Source organism: Jaculus jaculus, chromosome 1 (assembly GCF_020740685.1).
Source record: "Jaculus jaculus isolate mJacJac1 chromosome 1, mJacJac1.mat.Y.cur, whole genome shotgun sequence".
Taxonomy (NCBI): Eukaryota; Metazoa; Chordata; class Mammalia; order Rodentia; family Dipodidae; genus Jaculus; species Jaculus jaculus.
The window spans coordinates 193,345,892-193,370,299 of NC_059102.1; the positions used below are offsets into that span (position 1 = coordinate 193,345,892).

Below are 24,408 nucleotides of genomic sequence, written 5' to 3' on the forward strand. Positions count from 1 at the left end.
TGCTGTCACTAACTAGTTATTTAGCCTTAGGCAAGCCAGATATTCTTTTTCAGGTATAAAATCCAAGACTTAAAAGTGTCACAGACTTTTTAGAGATAAGTTTAGTAACACAAATGACTTAATATATACATGTGTTTATTAAAATGTCAAGTTGTTATGTCAAAGTTTGTGTTTGATATCAGCATTTTGATTGAAGTAAAGAGAAATTCATCTAGTTAACTCATATAAAATAGGCTAGAATAATTACAGTAGAGTTTATTAAAACTCAGGTAGAAAAAATACAGAGAAAATTTAAGAAAGACCAAGAGCCATACAAAATCAATATTCTGATTGACTCACCACAGTTCATGAATAGACTTCCTGTATAAAGCTACTTTCGAGATAAGAGATTCACAATCACATAAAATTATCTAGTGCAGTGGCCTTTCGGGATAACAGTTATCTCTTCCTCCTTAAATAACTTCTCATTTGTGACATTCAATCTGCCATAACTCAACAAGCGAATAGATAGTTAAAGCAAATTTAGGTCTAGATTGTCTTTTATTTAATAGTTTGGTTCCAATTATAGCTTTCTAGCAGATATTAAATCATTCAAAAGAAGTATTTTGCATAAAAGTGCAAATTTTCTAAGATTGGAAGATGCTGAAAGTTGGTGCCAGGAATTTTAGACAGGAAATGATTAAAGTGACAGGTAACAAGAAAAGGTGTCCTGATATCTGTGTTGTAATTATGGGGGCAAAACAGATATTAAAAATAATTAATGTGAAACCGAGATAGAGAGTGTCACTATACCACCCAAGAAGACGAAGAGCCACTCTGCCTTATAGATCATATCATAGACTTGGGCTTTTATAGCCCCATTTGGAGACAATTGTAGTGGTCACAGTAAGAAATGAGGGTAGTATCAGTAATGTTAGTCTTAGCAGGGATATAGATTAGTAATAGAATCCAAGATATGTTATTAATAATATCCACAGAAGTTAACAATGATTTGGCCCTGGATGTGAAAGAGAATTTCTCAAGGATGATTACTGTAGTTTTGAAATTAATTTTGACATGCTTTCTTTAAAGAGTGCAGCCTATTTTCTTTCTTTTTGAATGTTGGATGGAGTAATGATTTTGTTGTTGATGTTGTCAGCAGATGTTCTGTCACTTCCCCCTGCTGTCTTTTGGATCACTCATGTGGAGAAACCAATTGGGCACATAAGACAGTGGTAGAGCACATTTATAGCATGTTAAAAGCTTGGGGTTCAGTCTTCAGAATGTAAGGGTAAAAGTGAAAATCAACTTGTAAAGTTAAATATATATCTCTGTAGCATATATCATAATGCCACAATGCATGCATGAACCATTTTGACAAATTATGTTTAATACCTCAAAACAACAAAACAAGTATAAAAATTATTATATTAAATCAAAGAGAAAACATTAAAATTCTTATGAAGTATAAAGTATATGGATTTTGAAATTTAAGACAATAAAATATTACTCCATGATTCCATTTTACATAGATGTATAGGTACATCTATGCATGTATGGATATATTAGATGTACTTGTGTGTGTGTGTCTGTACATATTCAAGACATATTCTTTTTTTTTTTTTTTTTTTTTCGAGGTAGAGTCTCACTCTGGTCCAGGCTGACCTGGAATTAACTATGTCATCTCAGGGTGGCCTTGAACTCATGGCAATCCTCCTACCTCTGCCTCCCGAGTGCTGGGATTAAAGGCGTGCACCACCACGCCCGGCTTGCATATTCTTATATCTATTTTATTGCATGTATGTGGCAACAAAACACTAAGGCTCTGGGTGAAGATGTGGAAAATACTAGCAAGTTCTCTGTGTCTAAAGTATGTACATTATGCAGAAGAATCAGGTAAAAAATACAAATATAAGTACTAAGCCAATTAGAGATATTCTGAAATTCAGAAGAAATTAATCAATATTATAAAATAGAAAAAAATAGTGTGTTTGCTGGATTGAATATGCAGCAAGCATATTCTATGGAACTAAAACATGGGATGACTGTGGAGTGCAGTGAAGTATATTCCAAGAATAGGGGAAAGCTACTTTAAATTAATATTGTAAGCATGCAATGTTCTAGTGGAAAATACTAACATAAACTTGACCTCTTATTTTACACAACAGGTATAAATAAATACCAAGTATTTAAAGCTCTAAATATAATTAGGTAAATAACATATTTCAAGAGAAAACATTCATATTCATTTCCCTTGCAACATTCATCAAAATAACACTAGATAACTAAAGACATTTTAAAAAGTGATATCACGTGCTCGCATCGGCAGCACATATACTAAAATTGGAACGATACAGAGAAGATTAGCATGGCCCCTGCACAAGGATGACATGCAAATTCGTGAAGCATTCCATATTTTTACATGATTGTATATGTAAGAGACCCGAGACACTCCATCCCAAAACTCCTGAAGGTGATTAACTCCTATAGCAAAATAGCAGGAAAGAAAATCAATGCACAAAAATCGGTATCATTTCTATATGCAAATGACAAAGACACAGAAAAAGAAATAAAGGACATAGTCCCATTTTCAATAGCAACAACAACAAAAATAATACTTTGGAATAACGTTAACCAAGGAAGTAAAAGATCTATACAATGAAAATATAAAAACTCTCAAAAAAGAAATTGAGGAGGACTTGAGAAGATGGAAAGACCTCCCATGCTCCTGGATAGGCAGAATCAACATTGTGAAGATGGCAATCCTACCAAAGGCAATATATATATTTAACGCAATTCCAATTAAAATCCCTACAGTGTTCTTCACAGAGATAGAAAAAATGATCACAAATTTCATATGGAAAGGCAGAAGGCCTCGCATATCCAAACATACCCTCAGCAAAAGAAATACCTCTGGTGGCATCACCATACCTGATCTAAAGCTATACTACAAAGCCATAGTAATAAAAACAGCATGGTACTGGCATAAAAACAGGAGTATAGACCAATGGAATAGACTTGAGTACCCGGATTTTGGGTCCAGCAACTATAGCTACTTGATATTTGACAAAGGCCCGAACAATATAGGCTGGAAAAAAGATAGCATCTTCAACAAATGGTGCTGGACAAACTGGATAACCACATGCAGGAAACTAAAACTTGATCCCCACATTTCACCATGCACTACACTCAAATCCAAATGGATCAAAGACCTCAACATAAGACCAGAAACTTGAATACTATTGGAAGAAAATTTAGGAAGTACTTTCCATGATATAGGAATGGAAAAAGACTTCCTGAACAAAACCTCAGTGGCTCAAGTTCTTAAACAGTCACTCAGCCAATGGGATCATATGAAACTGAACAGTTTCTTTACAGACAAGCATATAATAAGCAAAGCCAATAGAATACCCACAGAGTGGGAGAAAATATTTGCAGGTTATCCAACTGATAGAGGCCTTATCTCTAGAATTTACAAAGAATTCAAAAGTCTAAACAATAAGAAGACAAATACCCCACTCACAAAATAGGGTGCAGAGTTGAACAGCAATTCACAGAGGAAGAAATACAAGTGGCAAACACACACTTAAGAAAATGTTCATCATCCCTAATCATCATAGAAATGCAAATTAAAATAACTATGAGATTCTACCTTACCCCAATAAGGACAGCCAACATCAAAAAGTCAAATGAAAATAAATGCTGGGGAGGATGTGGAGAAGCAGGGACACTCATTCACTGTTTGTGGGAATGCAGGATGGTACAACCACTCTGGAAAGAATTATGGACACTCCTAAAAAAGCTGACTATAGAAATACCAACAGACACAGTTATACCCTTACTGGGCATCTACCCTAAAACCTTCAAACCAAAGGCCCGAGAGATTTGCTCAACCATGTTTGTAGCGGCTCAATTCGTAATAGCTAAAAGCTGGAATCAACCCAGATGTCCATCATTAGAACAATGGATAACAAAGATGTGGTATATTTACACAATGGAATTCTATACAGCAGTATGAAAAAATGACACAAAGAAATTTGAGGAAAAATGGTTGAACCTGGAACAGATCATTCTCAGCGAACTTACCCAATCACAGAAAAAAAAATCTACACATAGTCTCACTCATCTACAACACCTAACCTGAATCTACCCAAGATACCTTACATACTCAGCAAGCACCTCATGGACTAGACAATAGGATGGAAGGGAGGGCGGGGAGGGCATCGAAGGTTGGAAAACAGTAATCTGGACCCAAACGGCATTGGTATCATAAAATTCTACTTCCTAAAAGTCAGACCAAATAGCTGAACCTTCACTAGACCTTTACAGGAAACACCTGAACCACAAGACACTGGAGAGGGTAGGATCAATACTAACCTAAATCTTCTACATCTTCCCTCCCTCCCTCTCCCCCTCTCCCCTCTATCTCTCTCCTCTCTAACTCTTGTATATTAGTTATGCTTTTCCTCAATTTATTAGTGGGCACTGGCCTGTAACCCCCACTTCCAGCTTGGGGCTACCATCCACAATGAGCTTTTGATCAGAAAAACCCACAAGGTTTCTCAAAACAATGACAGACTTCTGTCAGAGTACTTGATGACCCACCAAAGGCCAGAGGTAAGACCCTATTGCTGAAGACTCCACATGCAGCTTATACACGATATCAAATGGCATGGCTGGAAGCCAGGAGAGAGTCAGTCCCTAGACAGTCAGTGTGTCTAGTGCCAGAAGGCGCTACATGGGCGACTGGGGGAAATGACCAATATCTGTCCAAGCAACTCATTGTCTAATCTAATTAGCAACAAATAACCTGACGTGATGCCACACAAGTGCAATAGTGGCACACAGCCATGGTGAGGAACCAACTACTCTTGATTTGGCTAACTGATCCACTCAGTGGTACTAGACCCATAGCTGGAGCTGGGAAACAAGTCAGAACCATACCCAAACACTAGCCCACTCTACAATATCAAGCTATCATCAATCATGGGGTACAAGAGGGCCTATACCTATCAATCTGTCTACCAAAAAAGTAAGTGTTATTTCAATTTTCTGGGTGCTAACTTACTCTCCGTTGGAGAATCTGCTCCTCTTTTTCAGATAGATGCAGATCCTATGGAGAGAGCTGCCCCAACATACCTCAAAAGGGGCCCAACTGAAACTAAGGACAATTGGTGAAACAAGCAAGGGTGATATTTTCCTGTGAACCGGATACCAGCACAAAGGGGAAGGAGACCAACGCAGAGAAAAATCAACTCCTACCAAATCAGAGAGCCAGAGCCTCAGAGGCCCCCAACACCTCATCACTGAAGCAGACCAAAAATGAACCCAACATGTCTCAGGGAAATTTTGCGGAAGAGGGGGCGGAAAGAATGTCAGAGTCACATGTTGGGTCATGATTTGCAGAGACATTTAGAATACCAATAACTGGGGGCTAACTCCACAATGCACGACCCATTTACATCAACAAGGAGGGTCTAATGGGAGGGGGTAGATCATAGATGAGCCAAACAATGGTACCAAACTGCCTGTATTTGATGATGAAAAAAAAACTAATAAATCAAATTCAAAAAAAAAAAAAAAGAAAGAAAAAATACTGGTATCACAAATGAGTATGTCCTTCACATTTCTGGAAAAAAGAATGTGGAAATAATCACTATCTATATTTATGTATGTATCATCTATCTAAGAAAATAATTTAAAGAAATGGTTGAGAAAATATGTTGTTTAAAGTGAACTGAACTTATTTAAGTTCAAAGAAGGCTGAACTACTGAAGAACTACCTCTTAATCTACCTTTTGTAAAAGTGCAAAACATTAAGAATAAAGAGAATGTCCTGAAATGAATAAAAAAGTAAAATACAAAAGGCAGACCAGAAAGGCTTTAACATTTTAATTATTACTTGTGGATGCACCAAGATAATACATTAACTGTCATATAGGTGAAAATTATTCTTTTTCAGTATTTTTACCCAATATTATAGCCCATTTATAAATTGAATGAGAAGTAATTAATACACATTATTGAATAGTCTACTTGTCCTGATATTCTCTTTGAAAATCTTTGAGAATACCCTGTTGCGAAAGGAGGAAGTAACAAAAAAAAACATAGAAAGAGCCCATTTAACTTAGAAAGGTAAAAATGTGACTTCCTCAGATGAACTGCACTTAGAAATTTATAGAAAGTAAAGGCAGATTTTTGCATTATTTTGAACTTAGCACTTTCTATTTCAACTAAGACTGCTTAAACCAATGCCTACCAGTAAAGTGTATTTTAAAAACACATTTACAAATCAGTAAGATTCAAGACATAAAAACAAGATATTTTAAAGCACAACTCTCTCAAGTCTCAGGTTCAGAGGAGAGATGCACAGAATATTAAATTTTGATTCATAAATAGTACTGAATCAAAAGAGCACTGACAGTCAGCTTATTATAGATATTCCCATTTATTTGACTAAAGATGTTTAGCTTAATGTAACTTTTAGTGGAATGTGTTTGGTCTATAGTGTATTTAAGTATGACTGGTGGCTTAGGAAAGACTACAACTGCCTGACCACCATACTTTTGAAGGAGAGAGAAATGGCACAGAACAAAATAATACTGCAACCAAGAATTTATAATTGGAAATTGCAAAGAAGAGTGAATATAATGATAGACATGTTATTACTCAACTTCTCATCAGTTAGAATTATACTACCCCTCAAGATTATTAGTGGACTACATCCTTTTATAAATACTAAGATAAAAAGGTCACAACTCACATTATACTTTGAGATAATACTCAGCGTTCAACTAAGGCTAATATTCCATTTTACTCACTGGCTCATATATCTTTTCTTTCCAGCTTTTGTAGTGCTTCACCTACATTCCTGCCTCCACTGCCCTCTCTCTGCTGTTTTTTTTTTTTTTTCTTTGAAGCCTTCCATGTATATGGCTATAAAAAACAGTTTAGAGGTATGAGAGAAAATATATTTCAGCATTGCTTGTATTTTGCTTGTTTGTTTAGCCTGTGTGGTGTGCTTGTTTGCTGGGGCACAGGGGGAAGGTGATCAGCAGTGTCTGTGTGTATACAGATATCTGTGTGTTTGTATGTATATGATGTCAGAAGACAATCTCAAGTCTATTTCCTCAGATATACACCATACTCCTATTTTTGAAACAGGGTCTTTCATTAATCCAAAGATAACCAAGGAGCCTGTACTGGCTGACCAGTGAGCTCCAGGGATCCTCATATCTTCATCAACCCAGACATATACCACAATGCATGACATTTTACATGGGTTCTGAGTTTCAAACTGAAGTCCTCATGCTTAACTGACCTATATCCCCAGGCCCTGGCTTTTGTGATATAGGATATAACTATGTAGCTAAAGACTGCAACAAACTCACAATGATCCTCTTGTCCTATATTCTGGAATTATAGACATGGGTCACCACACATGACCACATCTCAACTTTTAAAGAGTCACGTTTTGTCTTTCTTTTTTCTTCCTTCTTTCCTTCCTTCATTCCTTGCTTCCATTCTTTCTATTTCCCTTTAATTCTTCTGTCCCTCCTTTCATTCTTTCTCTCTTTCTATCACACAATACCATGTTCATTGAGAAAAATAAAACAGTTGGCATGAATTATGTTATGTGAGTTCTATTTATAGCATTGCCTCTAAAACTCGTGTTTCCTTAATAAATACCTTGTCACTGGGTTCCAGTCCCCTGGATAGTTAGATGTGCCATAACAAGGCTGGAGTGAGTCTTCTCAGATATCTACAGCAAGCCATGTCATACATGGCACCAGAGTTGAATTTCTCCTGCTCCATCTGTGATTGGCTGCATTAGTCATCACCAGTCTGCTCAATGGTTTGTCTATCTCAGTTGATGGCCTGGCATCCTAGCTGAAATAGACAATTATGCATTGAGCTGCTTACTTGCAAAATCAGTATCCTCTTATCTACAGCCTGAATATTCTACATCTATTTAAACATCCTTCTGTTTAGTTCTAGTGACATGTCTTTTCTGCTTTAAACTTTGCTCTTCAGTGCTTGCTCTTGTGAGTCCTTTTCAGGTTTACCACTGGCTTTGCTTCCTTTTTCCTCTTCCATTTCTTCCAAAGCATTTCCTAATTCACAGACTTCTTTCCTCAGAATGTGCACAGATGTGAACCTTCTTCCATTTCTAAAGTTTAACATATAACATTTTATAACAGTTTTAAAGTCCATAACAAAATTGAACAAAAGGTTCAATGATTTCCCATATATGCCCCACACCTATGTTTCCTTTTGTTTCAAAAATAAAACACAGTAATCATACATTTCCCCTTTCAGCTGAGCTCGCCTTTTCTCCTAATACTTTATTGAAACAAAAAAGGAATGCAGATTATTGCTTTTAATTTTTATTTGTATGTGTGTATGTGGATGCATATACAGGTGGGCATGCTACAGCACTCATGTGCTGGTCAATTGACAGCCTGAAGTTACATTGGTTCTACCTTCAATGAAACACGGTCTCTTACCCCAGTGCAAATGAACTGCTAGACTACAGAAAAACCCCATAAAATCTGGATTTACCTGGTTCAGTATTCCATTGTCATAAGCACATTGGGATCACTGAACCACTTTGTATTAATGGCTTCTGGGAATTAAACTTGTGCACTCTTTGCAGCAAGTGCTAAGACATCACCTCTGTCCCTCATCTTCTTTAACTCACCATTAAATGTTATGATAACAAATTTGAAATATATTTTTATCTCAATACACTTTAAGGAAGTACAAAGAAATCTGTATTTCTTTTTGTTTTGTGACATTTAAAATGACCATATTCATTTAAAAAATTCTTTTTCAATTAGGTTTTGTTACATATTCTCTCTTAATTCTTGTTTTGCTTAGCAATTCTATTTATTTTTGTTCTCTCCCTCCCTACCTCCCATTCCTCCTGTAGTATTTCCTTATCTCCACGTACCTTATATGTTGACATTGTTAGCACAGAACTTTTAAAACCTTGATGTGTTTATCAATTACTTGATTTTGATAAAATGCCAATTTGGGTCACAAAAATTTTATTGTATTTGTAGTTCTTAGTTTTTAGAATCTTCTAGACCAACATTTGAATAGCAATGCCCTTCGCAGGAAAGTTTCAATGGCATGCTCCAGTGGTTTCTGCGTATCCTGGATTATTATACATAGCGGGTGCCCTCAGTCAGCTGGAGCTCAAAGGTCAAGAGTATCTGTAAGTGAGCAGGCTTGTTTATTTACTGGAGTTATGGGAACATCCACATGTGTTGTAAGTCTGAGAAATGTTGAAAAGCTCTACTTCTGAGTTCTGACCGTCAAATATTTTCTATATAGAGATATTACATCATTCTTAATTCAATGCTTGTTTTATATTAACTTGGATGTATAAATTCAGTTTTTTTCTGTGCAGCCATCCTTTCTCTTGATGTACTATTTTTGTCACTATATTTTTCATCCAGTTATTTCCGTCCAGTTACTATGGTAAAATGTTGATTATCCTATGCTACTCTGTGTCTTATATCCAATTACCCTCACACTCATTTCTCATACCTCTGGTACCTGTGTATTTCTATTTTGGAATGTGTTATTGCATTGACCATGCACTATATTCTCTAATGCCAATTTCTATCCCTCTCCACTGCTCAAAACACTTTCCTCAGTTTCCATTATTTATTTATTTATTGTTGTTTTTTTTTTGTTTGTTTGTTTTCCAAGGTAGCATCCCACTCTAGCCCAGACTGACCTGGAATTCACTGTGGAATCCCAGGGTGGCCTCAAACTCACAGTGATCCTCCTACCTCTGCCTCCCGAGTGCTGGGATTAAAGGCGTGTGCCACCATGCCCACCTTTAGTTTTCATTATTTTTGACAGTTGTAACTGAAACACAATCATGTTATGCTCCTTTTGTACTATATTTATATATTTTTGGCTGGGCTTGAAATTTGAGTTGCATATAGCAGGGTGCAGTCAAGATCTGTAACCACTAGCTTTCCTTTAGAGACACTTACAGCAATGCAAAAGTCATGCTTCAAACTTTATGAATTACTAGCTAGAACTTGATCCCGATCCCATGGCTACACACAAAGGATACTACAAAATCCAACATCTTGGAACTGACTTTAAAAGGGAAGGTCCCAAGCTGTAGAGATTGTTCTGTGGTTAAGGTGCTTGCCCGCAAAGCCTAAGGACCTGGGTTCAATTCCCTAGTTCCCACATAAAGCCAAATGCACAAAGTGGCACATGCATCTGGAGTTTGATTGCAGCAGCTAGTGGCCTAAGTGTGCTCATGTTCATTCATTCATTCATTCATTCTCTCTCTCTCTCCTTGAAAATAAATAAATTAAAAAAGAAAGCCTTCTTATCATCAGCTACAATTACTGGGGAAAAAAGATCTATCTTGGATATCAAGTAAGCAATATCACATAAAACGTTGCAAAACAGAACTTGCAAGATAATTCAGCAGTTAAAGGCACTTGCTAGGAAAGCTTGCTGACCCAGGTTCAAATCCCTAATACCCATATAAAGGCAGATGCACAAAGTGGGGAATGCATCAGGAGTTTGTTTGCAGAGGCAAGAAGCCCTGTTGTACTTTTTCTACTTTTCTCTCTTTTCCCACAAGTAAAAAACAGTATTTAAAAAATAATAAAAGTGGAAAAATTGGAAGATGAAAGGATAGATAACTCCTCATACCAGCCTCAGTCTTCTCATTGACATGTATTTTTTATTATTTTAAATATTTTGCAAGGATCATACCGAAATCAACTTCATCTAAGATAACATGGCAGTAACTGGTTGATCTGTTCATTTCTTTCTTCAAAATTTGTTGTAATAAATACCTGTTATTTGTATCATTATAATAGATTTTTAGATATTAGGTTTTTTTTTCAAAAAGGCTCTTTCATATTAAATGAAGTAAGAAAGTATCATTGTTATTCTAAGTACATATTTTATGCTAAAGTGAGGTGATCACATTTTGACAGTTGAAAGAATAGTACTGCATATATGCATGCATCTGTGCCTACTATATTTTAATAGTAGTATAATGAGTACAATAAATCCATAGAAAAGTCACCCAGCCTTTAAACAAATTCAGATTTCCCTTTAATCTTACCTCCAAGTTCTTTATTTTCATAGTTATATATGAAAGAATGAAGAGGAAAGGTAGAACACATGGCTAGCTAATTAAGGAAAAAAAACGCTAAAATGATAGCTATTTCTTGTAAAGGTAGAAGTCTCATCTTCTTATTACTATTTGAGTTGAATTTTAATTTGCTCCAGGTCTTTGTTTTTTTTTTATATATTCATTAAACTTGTACAATATAGTAATGTAATTTTGGTTCTAAGTTGTCATATTTGAATACATGCAGGTCCACACTGAGAATAATATATACTTTGACCTGTTGAAGTAAAGTAAAATTTTAAGTTCTTATAATATTATCTAAGGAGAAATCTGTGAGGCAACAAGTATGATATACTTTTCCACTATGATCCTGGGAGACACCAGGAGTGACCTGTAGCAGACACTGTCTTTGATGATGCTGTCTATTTAAAACCTGTAGGAATAGACAGCCTAAATTCCAGGGCTTCAAGTAGGGCGAGGGGAGGAGATTCCATAATCATTTCAAGTATTTTAAGGCCCTTACAAAGAAACTACATGAAGCAGGAGGGAGATCTCTAATAGTGTATGTAGTCCCTGCTGCTCCTATTCTTCCCAATACATGAAATAGAAGGCAAATTAATAACACAAAATTGTTCCCTTATTTGTGTAAAACAGCAAGATTCCTTATACAAATAGTAAGGATAAATCTCTTATAAGAGGATGACTGGATAAGAAGTAGAAATATCATTCAATGCATTTTATTTTTTTATTTTTATTTTTAAAATTTATTTATTTATTTATTTGAGAATGACAGACACAGAGAGAAAGACAGATAGAGGGGGAGAGAGAGAATGGGCGCACCAGGGCTTCCAGCCTCTGCAAACAAACTCCAGATGCGTGCGACCCCTTGTGCATCTGGCTAATGTGGGACCTGGGGAACTGAGCCTCGAACCGGGGTCCTTAGGCTTCACAGGCACGCGCTTAACCGCTAAACCATCTCTCCAGCCCAATGAATTTTATTTTTAATAAGAAATTTATTTATACACATATACTGTTTTAAAGTTTTCAAGCTGAGGATTTTTATCATATATGTCTGTCTTCATCCTAGGTTAGCAAAATAATAATTTAAAAATATTTTTATTTATTTGCAAAGACAGAGTGGTGAGGGAAGGGCCAGGACCTGCCTATACAAATGGCCTCCAAATGCACGTACAAGTTTTTGCATCTGGCTTCATATGGGCATTGGAGAATTGAACTTGGGTTGGCAGACTTGCAGGAGAACACCTTTAACCACTGAACCATCTCCCTATCCCTCAACTTAACATCATGAAAATTTATGAGTCTCTTTTCTTAGACTTTTTTAAGTCTACTGATACATTTTAATCCTTAGGATTCTTATAAATAGACTTTAAGTGATAGAAATTAAAAATGCATACAACAAACACATGAAGCTAATGCAGCATATCAGAATATGTTCTTCGCTTGGAATCAAGTGAGAAGAATGAAATATTTCATAACAGAGAAAAACGCTTAATAGAAATACATGTTGAAATCCTGCAGATTTTGCACAAGAGGCTAGCCCTAAAATAACACAGAGTATGGATTTATTTAAATGAAAATGTGGGACCCCATTATAAAAATGACAGCATAAAGTTAACTATATTTTCCACTTCATAGGGAAGCTATTGCCTGTGTTAACAATGTTGCTTCTTCCTGAAATGCTCCTCTCTTCTCTCTCTCTCTCTCTCTCTCTCTCTCTCTTTGGCAATTTAAGCAGCAGGTTAACAAGGATTGTGCCCCCTAGAGAGATGAGAACTGGCCAACACATAGGAGAAATATCAGCCCATTGTGTCTTTTTTTTAAAAAAAAACTTTTTATTGTTAACATCCATATATATGTACAATATACCATAATGTTAGTACCTTCCCACCACCCTCGCTTTTCCTCTCTCTCATCTACCCATTTCACTAAGTTCCTTCTCAACTAGTCTCTCTTCTATTTTTTTGTTAACCTTTCTGTATGTACAAAATACATTTGAACATAGTATTTTCAAAATTTAACAGAGCTCAAAGTCCATTTAAATTGTCTTCTTTATTATATGAAATACAATATGTCTTTCTGTATAAAAATGATTTTTTCTCAAGAATCATAACTATTAGTATTTTAGGTTGTGTTCTTAATTACATTTTCAGTAATTATCAGAAAAACAGAGTCTCTCAAGAGTCAATAATTAAATGAATATAAATAAATAGATTAAAAGACAAAAGCAAATATTTTTCAAAAATAATGTTTCTCAGTATATCTAGTAAATTGGAAACTTGTCAGTGATTTTGATCCCAGAGCTGTAATAGAATCATAGAAACTTAAGTATTACTTCAAGTATGTACATTACTTAATGATTAATACGTATTTGATTGTATTCAGGGTGGTTTCATAGCTGTGTTTTCTACTTCTATAAAAATTAAATGTCACAGTAATATTTGGCTTAAGGAGTATTTTATGAAATAGTTATTTACTACAACTATTATTCTATAGCATTATTTACGTTTTGCAAATATTTGAAAGAAAGCCCATCACAACATGAAATGCCACAAATTGATTCATAGAGAAGGATAGGGAAGCAGAGATTGGGAATAAAACAGCAAGATAAGTGCATTATAAATAAAGTCAAAACCTACACCAAACCACACAACAAAAGCATCTTCTGAGCAGATGCGAAGAAAGATAACTGCTTTTTATTATACTTGAAAAGAATTATTTATTTTGATTTTATAGTTTTCTTTGGAGGGATTTTATTACAGAAATCAATGTGTTCTGTTAATGTGTACAAAATTTTTAAAGCTACAGAGAGAAATCTGGGAGTATGTTACATTCTTTGTCTGCAAAAAGCTTACACTTTGAGTTGAGAGTATGCTGACATAATTCCTCACCCTTAGGATATATAGCCTTGGTACATAGAGGAGGTATTCTTACTTAGACATGGAGATCAGAAATGACATATTAGACATATTATTAAATGAAGTAGGTTGAATTGGAGTTTCTATTTCCCAAGTCAAGTGATAGAGAAAATGAAGATGGTTGTATTGCTAGGGTTCAAATTATTTATCTACTTTAATTCTTGCATTTAAATTTCAAGAACATTTTAATAAAGAAACATTTCTTGTTAATAATATCCTCACACTCTACTGACAATTCATAGTTATTCATATTTTTCTCTTGGTAGCTACAATTTAATGAAAATTTCTTGTAGGATCTTTTGTAATAAGTACTCTTGGATATTTGTAATTATCTCCCAATAAAATGTCTGGAGCTAACATCAGCACTAATTATATAGATATTGCTTTATAACAATGTGTTTAAGTTTAAAAATGAATATAAGCCTTTCCATTTATCTAACATCAAAAACAAAGTCAAGAGTCTAAATTAAGGAAACACTTGTAATGGATAGTATTCCCAACATTCTATTGTAAACCCAGTTAGGTGAAATTATGAAAGTCAAGTAGCAACTCCTAATTGTACCACCAAGGTTCTTACTTCCGTTCACTAAACTCCCTATAAGAGTCCTTGATACTATCTTATACAAGAAACCTGGACAGAGATTCTGAATTTCTGTATGTAGAACAATGGAACATGTGCTGCTATTTGGTGCTCTCACAGCATCTGAAGATTAAGCTTCTGTTTTCAGAAAATATGTGTTCTCACCATGCAGTTTTAGAATAGCTCCCTCTTCTGTGCCTGAACAGCTCAGTTTATTCACACATTGGTTTGTTGCTAAACAGTTTGGTTCTGTCATTAAATCCCTGCCTTCCCTCCAGAACCAGTTCTCTGGGGGTACCACCTTCATCTCTATTCCTGGCCCTTTCTTCATGCAAAACAACGCTACAAGCTGTGCCATTCTTTTTATGGAAGAAAAAAAAAAAAAGCCCACAAGGAATAGCATGGCAAAGACAAAAGTGAAAAACAAACAGACCACATTTCTATATAGACATGCACTTATAGCTGATGTACATTTAATAAGTACTGATGACATAGTGAAAATCATACATAAAAGGTAGGAGATAGGCTTTGAAGAATGAAGGAGGACCCCACTATGCATGTCCATGATGTAAGAGACAATGAAAGCTCTATCTTCAAAATACTTCCCTAAAACTTTCCCGAGAAATAGTAAATTAGTAAAGCATATTATCTGTAACTCTGAATTAGTTTATTACATTAGTGGAAATAAGAGTAATGTAAGGCTATACAGAAAATTGGCAAAAGAGTTGTGCAATAGATAAGAAGTAGTCCTAAGGAGGGAATGTTTAAAACCAACAAAAAACTTTCACACAGTCTCTCGGCTATGATCACTCTCACATCTATGCTTATTAGCTCAGGGCCAAGTGCTTCTCTGTGCCTTGCTTGAATTGCTCTACCCACATGACTCATGGATACATTTTCCTGTCTTTCTAGCTTGTATCTTTCTTTATATTCTTTCTTATTTGTATTTCTAGCAGTTGGATATAAGTAAGTCTTTACATTCCTAAAGGATTTCAGAATACAGAGGTAATATCTCAAATTTAAAATAACCTAAACCAAGTTCAATGCCTCTTAAACTTTTATTTGTGTCTAGTATTTCTTTTAATATACCACTTTTTTTCCTATTTTCCTTTTGAGGCAAGTCCAACAGACTGCTTTTTATAAGAGAGAGAGAGAGAGGAGAGAGAGAGAGAGAGAGAGAGAGAGAGTAGAAAGAGAGAAAGAGAGAATATTGGTGTGCCAACAGGGACTCCATCCTCTGCAAATAAACTTCTGATGCATGTGCACCCTTGTGTGTATGTGCGACCTTGCTTGCTTGCTTCGCTGTGCATCTGGCTTATATAGCACCTGAAGAGCTGCCCATGAGTCCTTAGGCTTCACAGGTAAGTGCCTTAACCCATAAGCCAATAAGCCACAACACAATATACTACATTATTATTATTTATTTTTATTATTTATATTACTATTATTATTATTATTTTACTTGAGATAGAGAGAGACCTCAGCCACTGCAATAGAACTCCAGATACTTGTGCCAACTACTGGGCTTGTGCAACCTCTCTCTTGCCTCATCTTTGTGCATCTGGCTAATGCAGGATCTGGAGAGCAGAACATGGGTCCTTAGGCTTCATAGGCAAATGCCTTAATAGCTAAGCAATCTCTCCAGCCTCAATATATGCCACTTTTTGAAGAAATATGAAACATGGTTCCAAATTCAAAAACTGATGCATTAGACTTTCACTTTGCAGTTTCATCATTAGTTGCATCTTTCCATGCTAGTTACTATTATTAGTCCTCTCTCTCTCTCTCTCTCTCTCTCTCTCTCTCTCTCTCTCTCTCTCTCTCTCTCTCTCTCTCTCTCTCTCTCTGTATGTTTACTGAGGAAAGAACCTAGAATCTCATGCATGCTATGCTAATCTTTTACTATTAGGCCATATCTCCAGCCTTGTCTTTTATTATTTGTTTTTGACAGGCCTTAATCTGTAGCCAAGAGCAAGCCTTGAATTTTCAATCCTCCTGCCTCAGATTTCCAAAGAAGAAATTACAGACCTATGTCATAATGCCTTATCAACCTTATGATCATTTGTAATTTTTTTGAGACTGGGTCTTTCTATGTTGGCTAGGCTAACCTTGAACACCTGGGCTCAATCAGTCTTCCTTCCTCAGCCTTCTGAATAGCTGAGGCTACAGTTGTATGCACCACATCCATCTAACAAGTAAAGTTCTGAAGTAAACTGTCTTTCAAAGAGAAGAATTTATAAACATATTTTGATCCAAGTTGTAACAACATTCTGTAACAGTAACTATCCAGTTATAATTAAATTCTTTGTTTCCAAGTTTTACCCATGGGCCATTGAAAAATTGCAAGAACTCTTCTATATTGCTGACGATTTATTATTGTAGTTATATCAATAGTCGTGACTAATAGAATATAATTTAAAAACATAAATTGATGTCTTACAGTAACTTTGATAATCACTTTCCATGAACATATACTGTATAACTGTGTAATTCACTTTAGAAAAATGCTTATTTGTGTCAAGACACAGGTATTTTGCAAGGCTCAAAACAAGTATTAAATATTTTTAATAGCTTTATATTCCTTAAAACATTGTTGTTTGAGGCTTTCTTGGAAGTTTGTATACTATTTTCTTTAACATTTTATGCATCTCAAGTGCTGGGACGAAAGGTATGTACCACCATTCCTAGCATGAAAAGAGTCATGCCCAGTCATCCACAGCTAACTGTTCTTATCACAAAAATTTAGTACAAAATTTAGTGAATGAATCTTACTGACATGTTTAACCTTGTATACAAAACACATACTTACACATAGTTGATTAGTGACATGCCTCTGTTACATAGTTGTGTGGATAAGAGGGAATAAATTTTATAGAAGAGCTAATTAGTAAATGATCCTCTAATTTATGAGGTAGTGGCTTGAAGCATGGATTAAGGAGCTGAGATATTTTCTATGTAATAGTTCTAATTTTTCCAATTAAATACAGAAGTATCACATTTTAAAAATTATAACTTTTATAATAAAATATTTATAATAATTATTTATAATAATATAAATAAATTTTACTACCACCCACCATCATGTAGTAAGTCACATGGATAGAAAGTTTATTTCTTTGAAATACATCTTTCTTGAGATGTTTTATAAGAAAGACTCAACCAAAATAAAAAAGTAATTCTCTGATCTAATTCATAGCCAAAGCAAAGCCAAGAAATCTAATAGCAAAATATTTTCAAAGACTGAAATAACTCAAGAAAGCATATTTTATCATGATGATTTCTAAAATATACACATTAATTTTTGACTTATTACAATTTATTCAAGTAGCAAGACTATGTTTGTTATCTATAAAGATGAATAATTAAATAGCACACTATGAAAACAATATTTAGTGAAATATTCCTGGTGTTTTTTTCTCTTTTGGAATGTATTCTGTCAACCCTTTCTAATCAACTCTTATCTGCATTTCAAAGGGAGCTGAACATTGATATTTTGTTCTTTATTTTATTAATATGAAAACTGAAATCCACTTAATAAATATTTAATACAAGAGCAGTGCGTGTGTCTGTGTGTGTGTGTGTGTGTGTGTGTGTGTGTGTGTGTGTGTGTGTCTGTGTGTGTACTGCCACAAAATACAATTTTTTACAATTTTTATGGCTTGGAAGTACATAAATTTATGTGTATGAAATGTTGACACATTCATATTTGGAGAAAAATCATCTTTAAAATGTCTTCTGCATGACATATTCTGATAATGAATTCCAAAATTAGACATATTCATACACATCTTATTATCAATAATTCTTCTACAGAAAATCTTGGAACCAACACACAGTCTCTAAAATGCATGCATATATTCATTAGTAGATGTTCAAGAATATTCATAGTAGAATTAAATGAGCCAAAACTTAGAAATATAACTCCACATATCCACCAAAAGAGAAATTGAGGATTTAATGTGGTATACCACATACTATCATACTTTAATAACAACGAGTAAGCTCCTGCTCCATGTAGCCTTATTGATAAGTGACAGTAACAAAATGTTCAGAAAACAAAGCAGACTCATGAGTATTTGTACAAAGTTTGAATGCAGGGAAACACAGTTATTGCATTAATTAGGAGAGTTATTACCTTTGGGTAAGCTTGTACCTGGGAAAAGATGTGGTGGTGATGAGTATGGGGAGGGGGCATACCTTTGTGATATGGAGACTTCTGCTTCTTGATCTTTTTACTTTTAACCTTGAAGTTTTTCCTTTGTGAAAACTTATCTAAACTTTATTTATTTATATACTTTAACAGTATGTTAGATATTTCAACACAATTTTTAAAAGCCTTAAAAACCTATGAAAATATTTGGCCTGGTATGCTATTTAACTATATCTGCTTGCAATGTTTGTCTTCTGTTTTTGCTTCTATGTTGCCTGGAAAAAAATTTCACAAAAATTGTAAGGGAAAGGTGTCTGCTCTTCCACAACACAGTACTAGAAGCAAAGTTATCAATATTGTAGAAAAAGTATCAAAATAATTAGAAGTTGGAATTTTATATGATCATTTATCCAAAAATGAAAAGTTTTGAGTTGCTGTACATGAATAATATTATGATATGATCACTATTCAGTGTGTCACTTACTGACTGTCCCCATATGAGTAACTACTGTATAATAAAAACTCAATAAAACAAATAATAATTAAACAATAATTAAATTTAAAAATGTATAAATAAGAGTATTCATATTAAATATCTGTATTTTCTTTCCTGCTTTTTCCCCCTTTTGCTCAATACATAATAAACACATTTAAGAGACAAAAACAGTTTACAACAAGTCATTTAATTTCTAAATCATTTTCATTAGAGTGATCTTCTCTAACGACCATGTAAATCTCCAGACACAGGCCACCACTGAAGGCTAAAATATCTATTTTTATAAAAATATTAAATATATTCATAGAATGAAGAGCTATTCTCATCCACAAACAGTTGAGGTAAGATAAATTTTTATTTGACTATGATAAAGTGTGTAAATATGTCAGAAATTGCTATATTGAGGATGACTTCATATTGATTGTTTTCATTATTTGTGAAATCATTTCTAATGAAAGTCACTTAGTATTAGTAAAGATTGATTATAATTTTTGTGTATTTCAGTAACAGTCATCACAAATCAGAATATTCAATGGTGAAGATTATTCATCCATATAGAATAACCAATGCCAGAGTAAATTTGTGTTCGGTTTTTTTTTTTTTTTTTTTTTTTTTTTTTTTTTTTGGTTTTTCAAGGTAGGGTCTCACTCTGGTCCGGGCTGACCTGGAATTAACTCTGTAGCCTCAGGGTGGCCTTGAACTCACGGCGATCCTCCTACCTCTGCCTCCCGAGTGCTGGGATTAAAGGTGTGCGCCACCACGCCCAGCTAAATTGTCTTTATACAAACTTGATGTATTAACCAAAATTTCTTAGTTATTGGCCTTAAGACATTATTGACTAAACTACTGAGTTATTTAAAATAATTATATCATCTACACTTTTAAACAGTAAAAATGTCATAGTAAAATGACCAGCTTATTATAACATGAATTTTAACCTCTTTCAATAACATTTTCATAAATTTTAAAGCTTCATACACTTTGCTGTGCTCATTATAAGTAAAATTTTTGGAAATTATAAAGTTAAAAACAGTATTATATTTCACTATACTATGATTCAAAAATGATTCAACCTCTAAATTTAGAAGGAAATCAGTAACTGAATAATGTAATTCATTTTCCTTCAGCTCAGATTATACACAAGCATAACAAAATCTTACGGCTTTATCTAAGGTAGTTTATGACCTACATCATGATTCTGAAGATAGCCCAACTTTAAAAATTGACACAGGAAAGAATATTTAAATGCTGCACATAGACATCAATATGTTCATAACTAATTCAGTAACTTTAATTCTTTAACTTCAACCCTGTTGGAAAAGTTGCAGCCATGAAATGAAAATCCTTTGGTGATTGCATGACATTAGTAACATAGAATTTATATGCTGATTCAAAAATCTACATGAGCAATATCTACACTTTTGCCTAGCTTTACTTGCCTCTCTATAAATTCCCTATGAAGAAAAAGAAGAGCACATCAAAGATGATTGGAACCTAATAATAAAATGGCATGTCAGAACAATTTGAGAAGTTGGTTGGCTTTGCATAATGCTTTCCTCAAAAGATAACTGCTGGCATAGAACATATCTAGTGGTTTATTTATGAGTTTGTCTTCATGTATTGCTGAACTAGTTCATTAGAAAGTATTACTGGTAAAACCTCTATATTTGGCTTAATCTAGCTATATATTAGAAATACTCAGTTTCCCTGATCAGTGTATGCCTTTGCTCTATATTTTGGCTTTTATTTAGTAATGCCCCATTTCTAATTTCTAAATATTTTGTACATTTCATAAAGAAAGTAACACAGAGAACATATAATTCACTTTGAACAGGGTAACTCTAAGAGCAATATCTGAGAAGGGAAATCTAGGATTTAGAAATAGTTTTTATAAAGTAATCACAGGTGCCAATAACAGAAGATGCAAATTACTTAAATGAACATACCAGTGAAAATACTGACAAATTTTATGCTTTTAGTGGTCTCGATAAATATACTAGCAGGTAAATTTAGATAGAAAAATATGGTTTAAGGGATACTTGCATAAGTCAATATAGAATTTCACATTTTCCTTTTTCTCCGTAACAAGTGGTTGTAATCTATCTGACAGACTTAATGAGTTCTCCAAGTGGGCTCACCTGAGTAACAGGGCTGCTTCCCAGAAGTAAAATCCAGAAACTGGTGTTCGAAAGTGTCTCACGTGGGCCATGATACGGAGAGATATTCACGATCCTGAAAAATAGTCTTATCCAAGGCATGGGGAACCAGAAAGACAGCAATGAAAAAGGGCCATTTAATCCTTTCGAGAGCTGGTTGAGATGCCCGGGTAGCGTCAGCACCGTGGACAGCTCACTGCGGTGCTCAGAGTCGCTCCCCTCAGACACTTGAATTTTCCCTTGAAACCCCCCTGTGCAATGGGCAGGAGAGTCATAGGGTCGTAAATTACGGAAACAACAGGGACAGTGAAAGCAGGGAAAGGAGTGAGGTGAAACGAAGTAAGGGCCTGGCTCCGAGCAACAGTTCAATGAAGCTCTCTAGGCACATAAATGAGGGCTTCTCTAGCCCTGGCTCCAACCCGCGAGAAGGGAGAGCTGCAGCCACAGCCAAGGCGAGGATGCTGCTCCTCGGGTCCCAGCGCTGCCGGAGGAATCTCCGCTTCACCTCAGGGAACTGCACTGCAAGTGGTGCAAAAGGATGGCGGGGGCGGGGCCAGACGACCCAGACTCGCACGCCAATCACAAAGGCACAGCGGGAGAGTGACAGGCCACTCACGGCGCTGGCGCTAGGGTGTGCTTAGCATTTCAGCATGGAACTGGTGCTCATCCCGAAGGGTGCCTGGAGAGAGTGGGAGATGGAACCTCGGGCTTTAAAACTGGAGAGTCAGCGGTTTGCAGGGTTAGGTGACAAAGCTACAGGAGGGAAGATTCTCCCTCCCGAAAAGGCACAGTTTAGGAAAGAGAGGTCTTTGTCCTATATAACTGTCTTTTAGAGCATACAACGAAATGCTAAAGGAAACAGTGAGCTCCGACCCTTAACAATGGCTCAGGAAGTTTAAAGAATAAAGGCACATTCAGAGCAGAATCAAGGTTTCTAGAATCCTCCCAAGAGCTTCACTGCCAATAAATGCTATTGACTTTATAAGTTGAGTTTTTTTTTTTTTCCCCCTCCACTAATACTGAGGACAACTAGCCCATATCGTTTTGTTACATCTTTTCTTTCATCATTTCAGTTCTCTTTCTCATCCCTCACCCTTCTTGCTGCCCTCCTTTTCTCTGTTCCTCCCATCCAAGACCACTGGTCTTGAGCTGGAAGACCAGTAAGGAAAAGTGTGTGCTTGTTGTTGTTGTGTTGTGTCTGTGTAGTAAATTCTTTGCACTTCCTATTTATAGTGGCTGTTATGTGCTCTAGCCTTGGTGAAAATAGGAACTTGTACTACTAACTAGTTTTTTTTTTTTTTTTTTTTTTTTTCAGAAAGAGAGAGAGCAAAAGAGAGGGCAAGAGTGAGAGCACATCAGGGCTTCTACACTGCAAGAGAACTCCAGATGCATGTGGCCCCTTGCACATCTGGCTTATGGAGGGTCTGGGGAATTGAACCGAGGTCCTTTGGCTTTGCAGGCAAGTGCCTTAACCTATTTTTGACATAGAGTACAAAGAACGGAGGCAAGTAATTTCTATTGTTTGAGACACCCAGTCTGTGGTAACCTGTTAAAGAAGCCCTGGAAAGCCAAGACAGTCAGCTTGCTCCATGATTGTATGTATCTCTGACCATCTGTATTTTTTAAGTCAAATTACTTTTGGAATCAATCCAGCTCTAGTAATAGTGATCTAAGCTTGAACAGTACATTGATAGTTAGAACTGGCACTGACTTTTCCTTCCTTAGGTGATAACAGAGTTAGAAAACTCTTGGAAGAAGCTAGCTCACGGAGATTCTTACACCTTTAGGAGATTTAGCCCTCAAAGTAGGGAAGAGGTGGATTAGGTTCTTGGTTGCTGAAGTTGAGAGTAGAATCAAAATAGACTTCCTTCACTTGTTTGCTCCTACTGCTATATCTAAGGGCTAATAAATAAATAACAAGCACAAGGGGGAAGGAGACCAACACAGAGAAAAATCAACTCCTACCAAATCAGAGAGCCAAAGCCTCAGAGGTCCCCAACACCTCATCACTGAAGCAGACCAAAAATGAACCCAACATGGCTCAGGGAAATTTTGCAGAAGAGGAGGCGGAAAGAATGTCAGAGCCACATGTTGGGTCAGGATATGCAGAGATATTTATCATACCAATAACTGTGGGCTAACTCCACAAGGCATGACCCATATACCTCAACAAGGAGGTGGGGAGGGTGTAGGTCATGGATGAGCCTAATAATGGTACCAAACTGCCTGTATTTGCTGAATAGAAAACTAATTAAAAAAAAAGAATTTAAAAAAAAATAAATAACAAACAGCTGGACAGGAAAACCAGTGAGTACAGACCTCATTCCAGCAAAATGCATTTGCTGTTCAAGATAGTTATTTGAAAAAATAGGAACTCTTTAAGAACTGAAGTGCATACATGATTTCGCATACTAAAATCATTAGTTTTTTTTTCCAATTAAATAATTTAACACATAAACTGAAGGATAGTTTATTATTAATTCTGAATCAATTTAAGGATAGAGACAATGTTCTTGGAAATAATTTATGTGCAAAGTGTAATATGAGAACAAACAATTAGCAACTTGCAGAGGATATAAAATAAAACACAAAGTTTGGACTTATGTAAAAAAAAGAAATAATATAAGTTTTAGAAATATAAACAGTGCATGGGAAATATTTATTTTTTAAATTTAATTTATTTTCATTTTACACATGTATATAGTTTGCTCATAATCATTTCTTGTTATCTTTTCTTTCCCCCTCCCACTGAATCCCTTTTTTCTCTTCTACTTTGACTTCTCTCTCTCTCTTTCTTTAGTCTGGCTTACATGAGCATAGATGAAGAGTTATTTACTAAGGCATATGCTTACAGTTTACCAGTGAATAAGATGTTCCTTCTACCTAAGCAACCATTAAGTATTAATAACTCATAAGGCAATATCTTAAAAATTGAAGAAACAATAAAATTAACAGACTGAGTTTCACAAGTTATAGACAGTTTTGG

General features: G+C 35.3%; 1 protein-coding gene and 1 non-coding gene across 3 annotated transcripts in view; one reads left to right on the forward strand and one right to left on the reverse strand.

Annotated features, from left to right (window-relative positions):
• The window catches only part of Glra3 (glycine receptor alpha 3), a 179,748-nt gene extending 157,846 nt beyond the window's left edge, over nt 1-21,902 (reverse strand). For both annotated transcript variants that reach the window (XM_004657121.2, XM_004657120.2), the window contains exon 1: nt 21,405-21,902. In XM_004657121.2, coding sequence (XP_004657178.1) covers nt 21,405-21,475 — 71 coding nt within the window. In that variant the 5' untranslated portion in view covers nt 21,476-21,902. The remainder of the gene's footprint in view (nt 1-21,404) is intronic.
• LOC123458096 lies at nt 2,293-2,399 on the forward strand. The gene has a single exon (XR_006635395.1). It is a non-coding gene; the product is annotated as a U6 spliceosomal RNA (small nuclear RNA).
• Nucleotides 21,903-24,408: the final 2,506 nt, after the last annotated feature.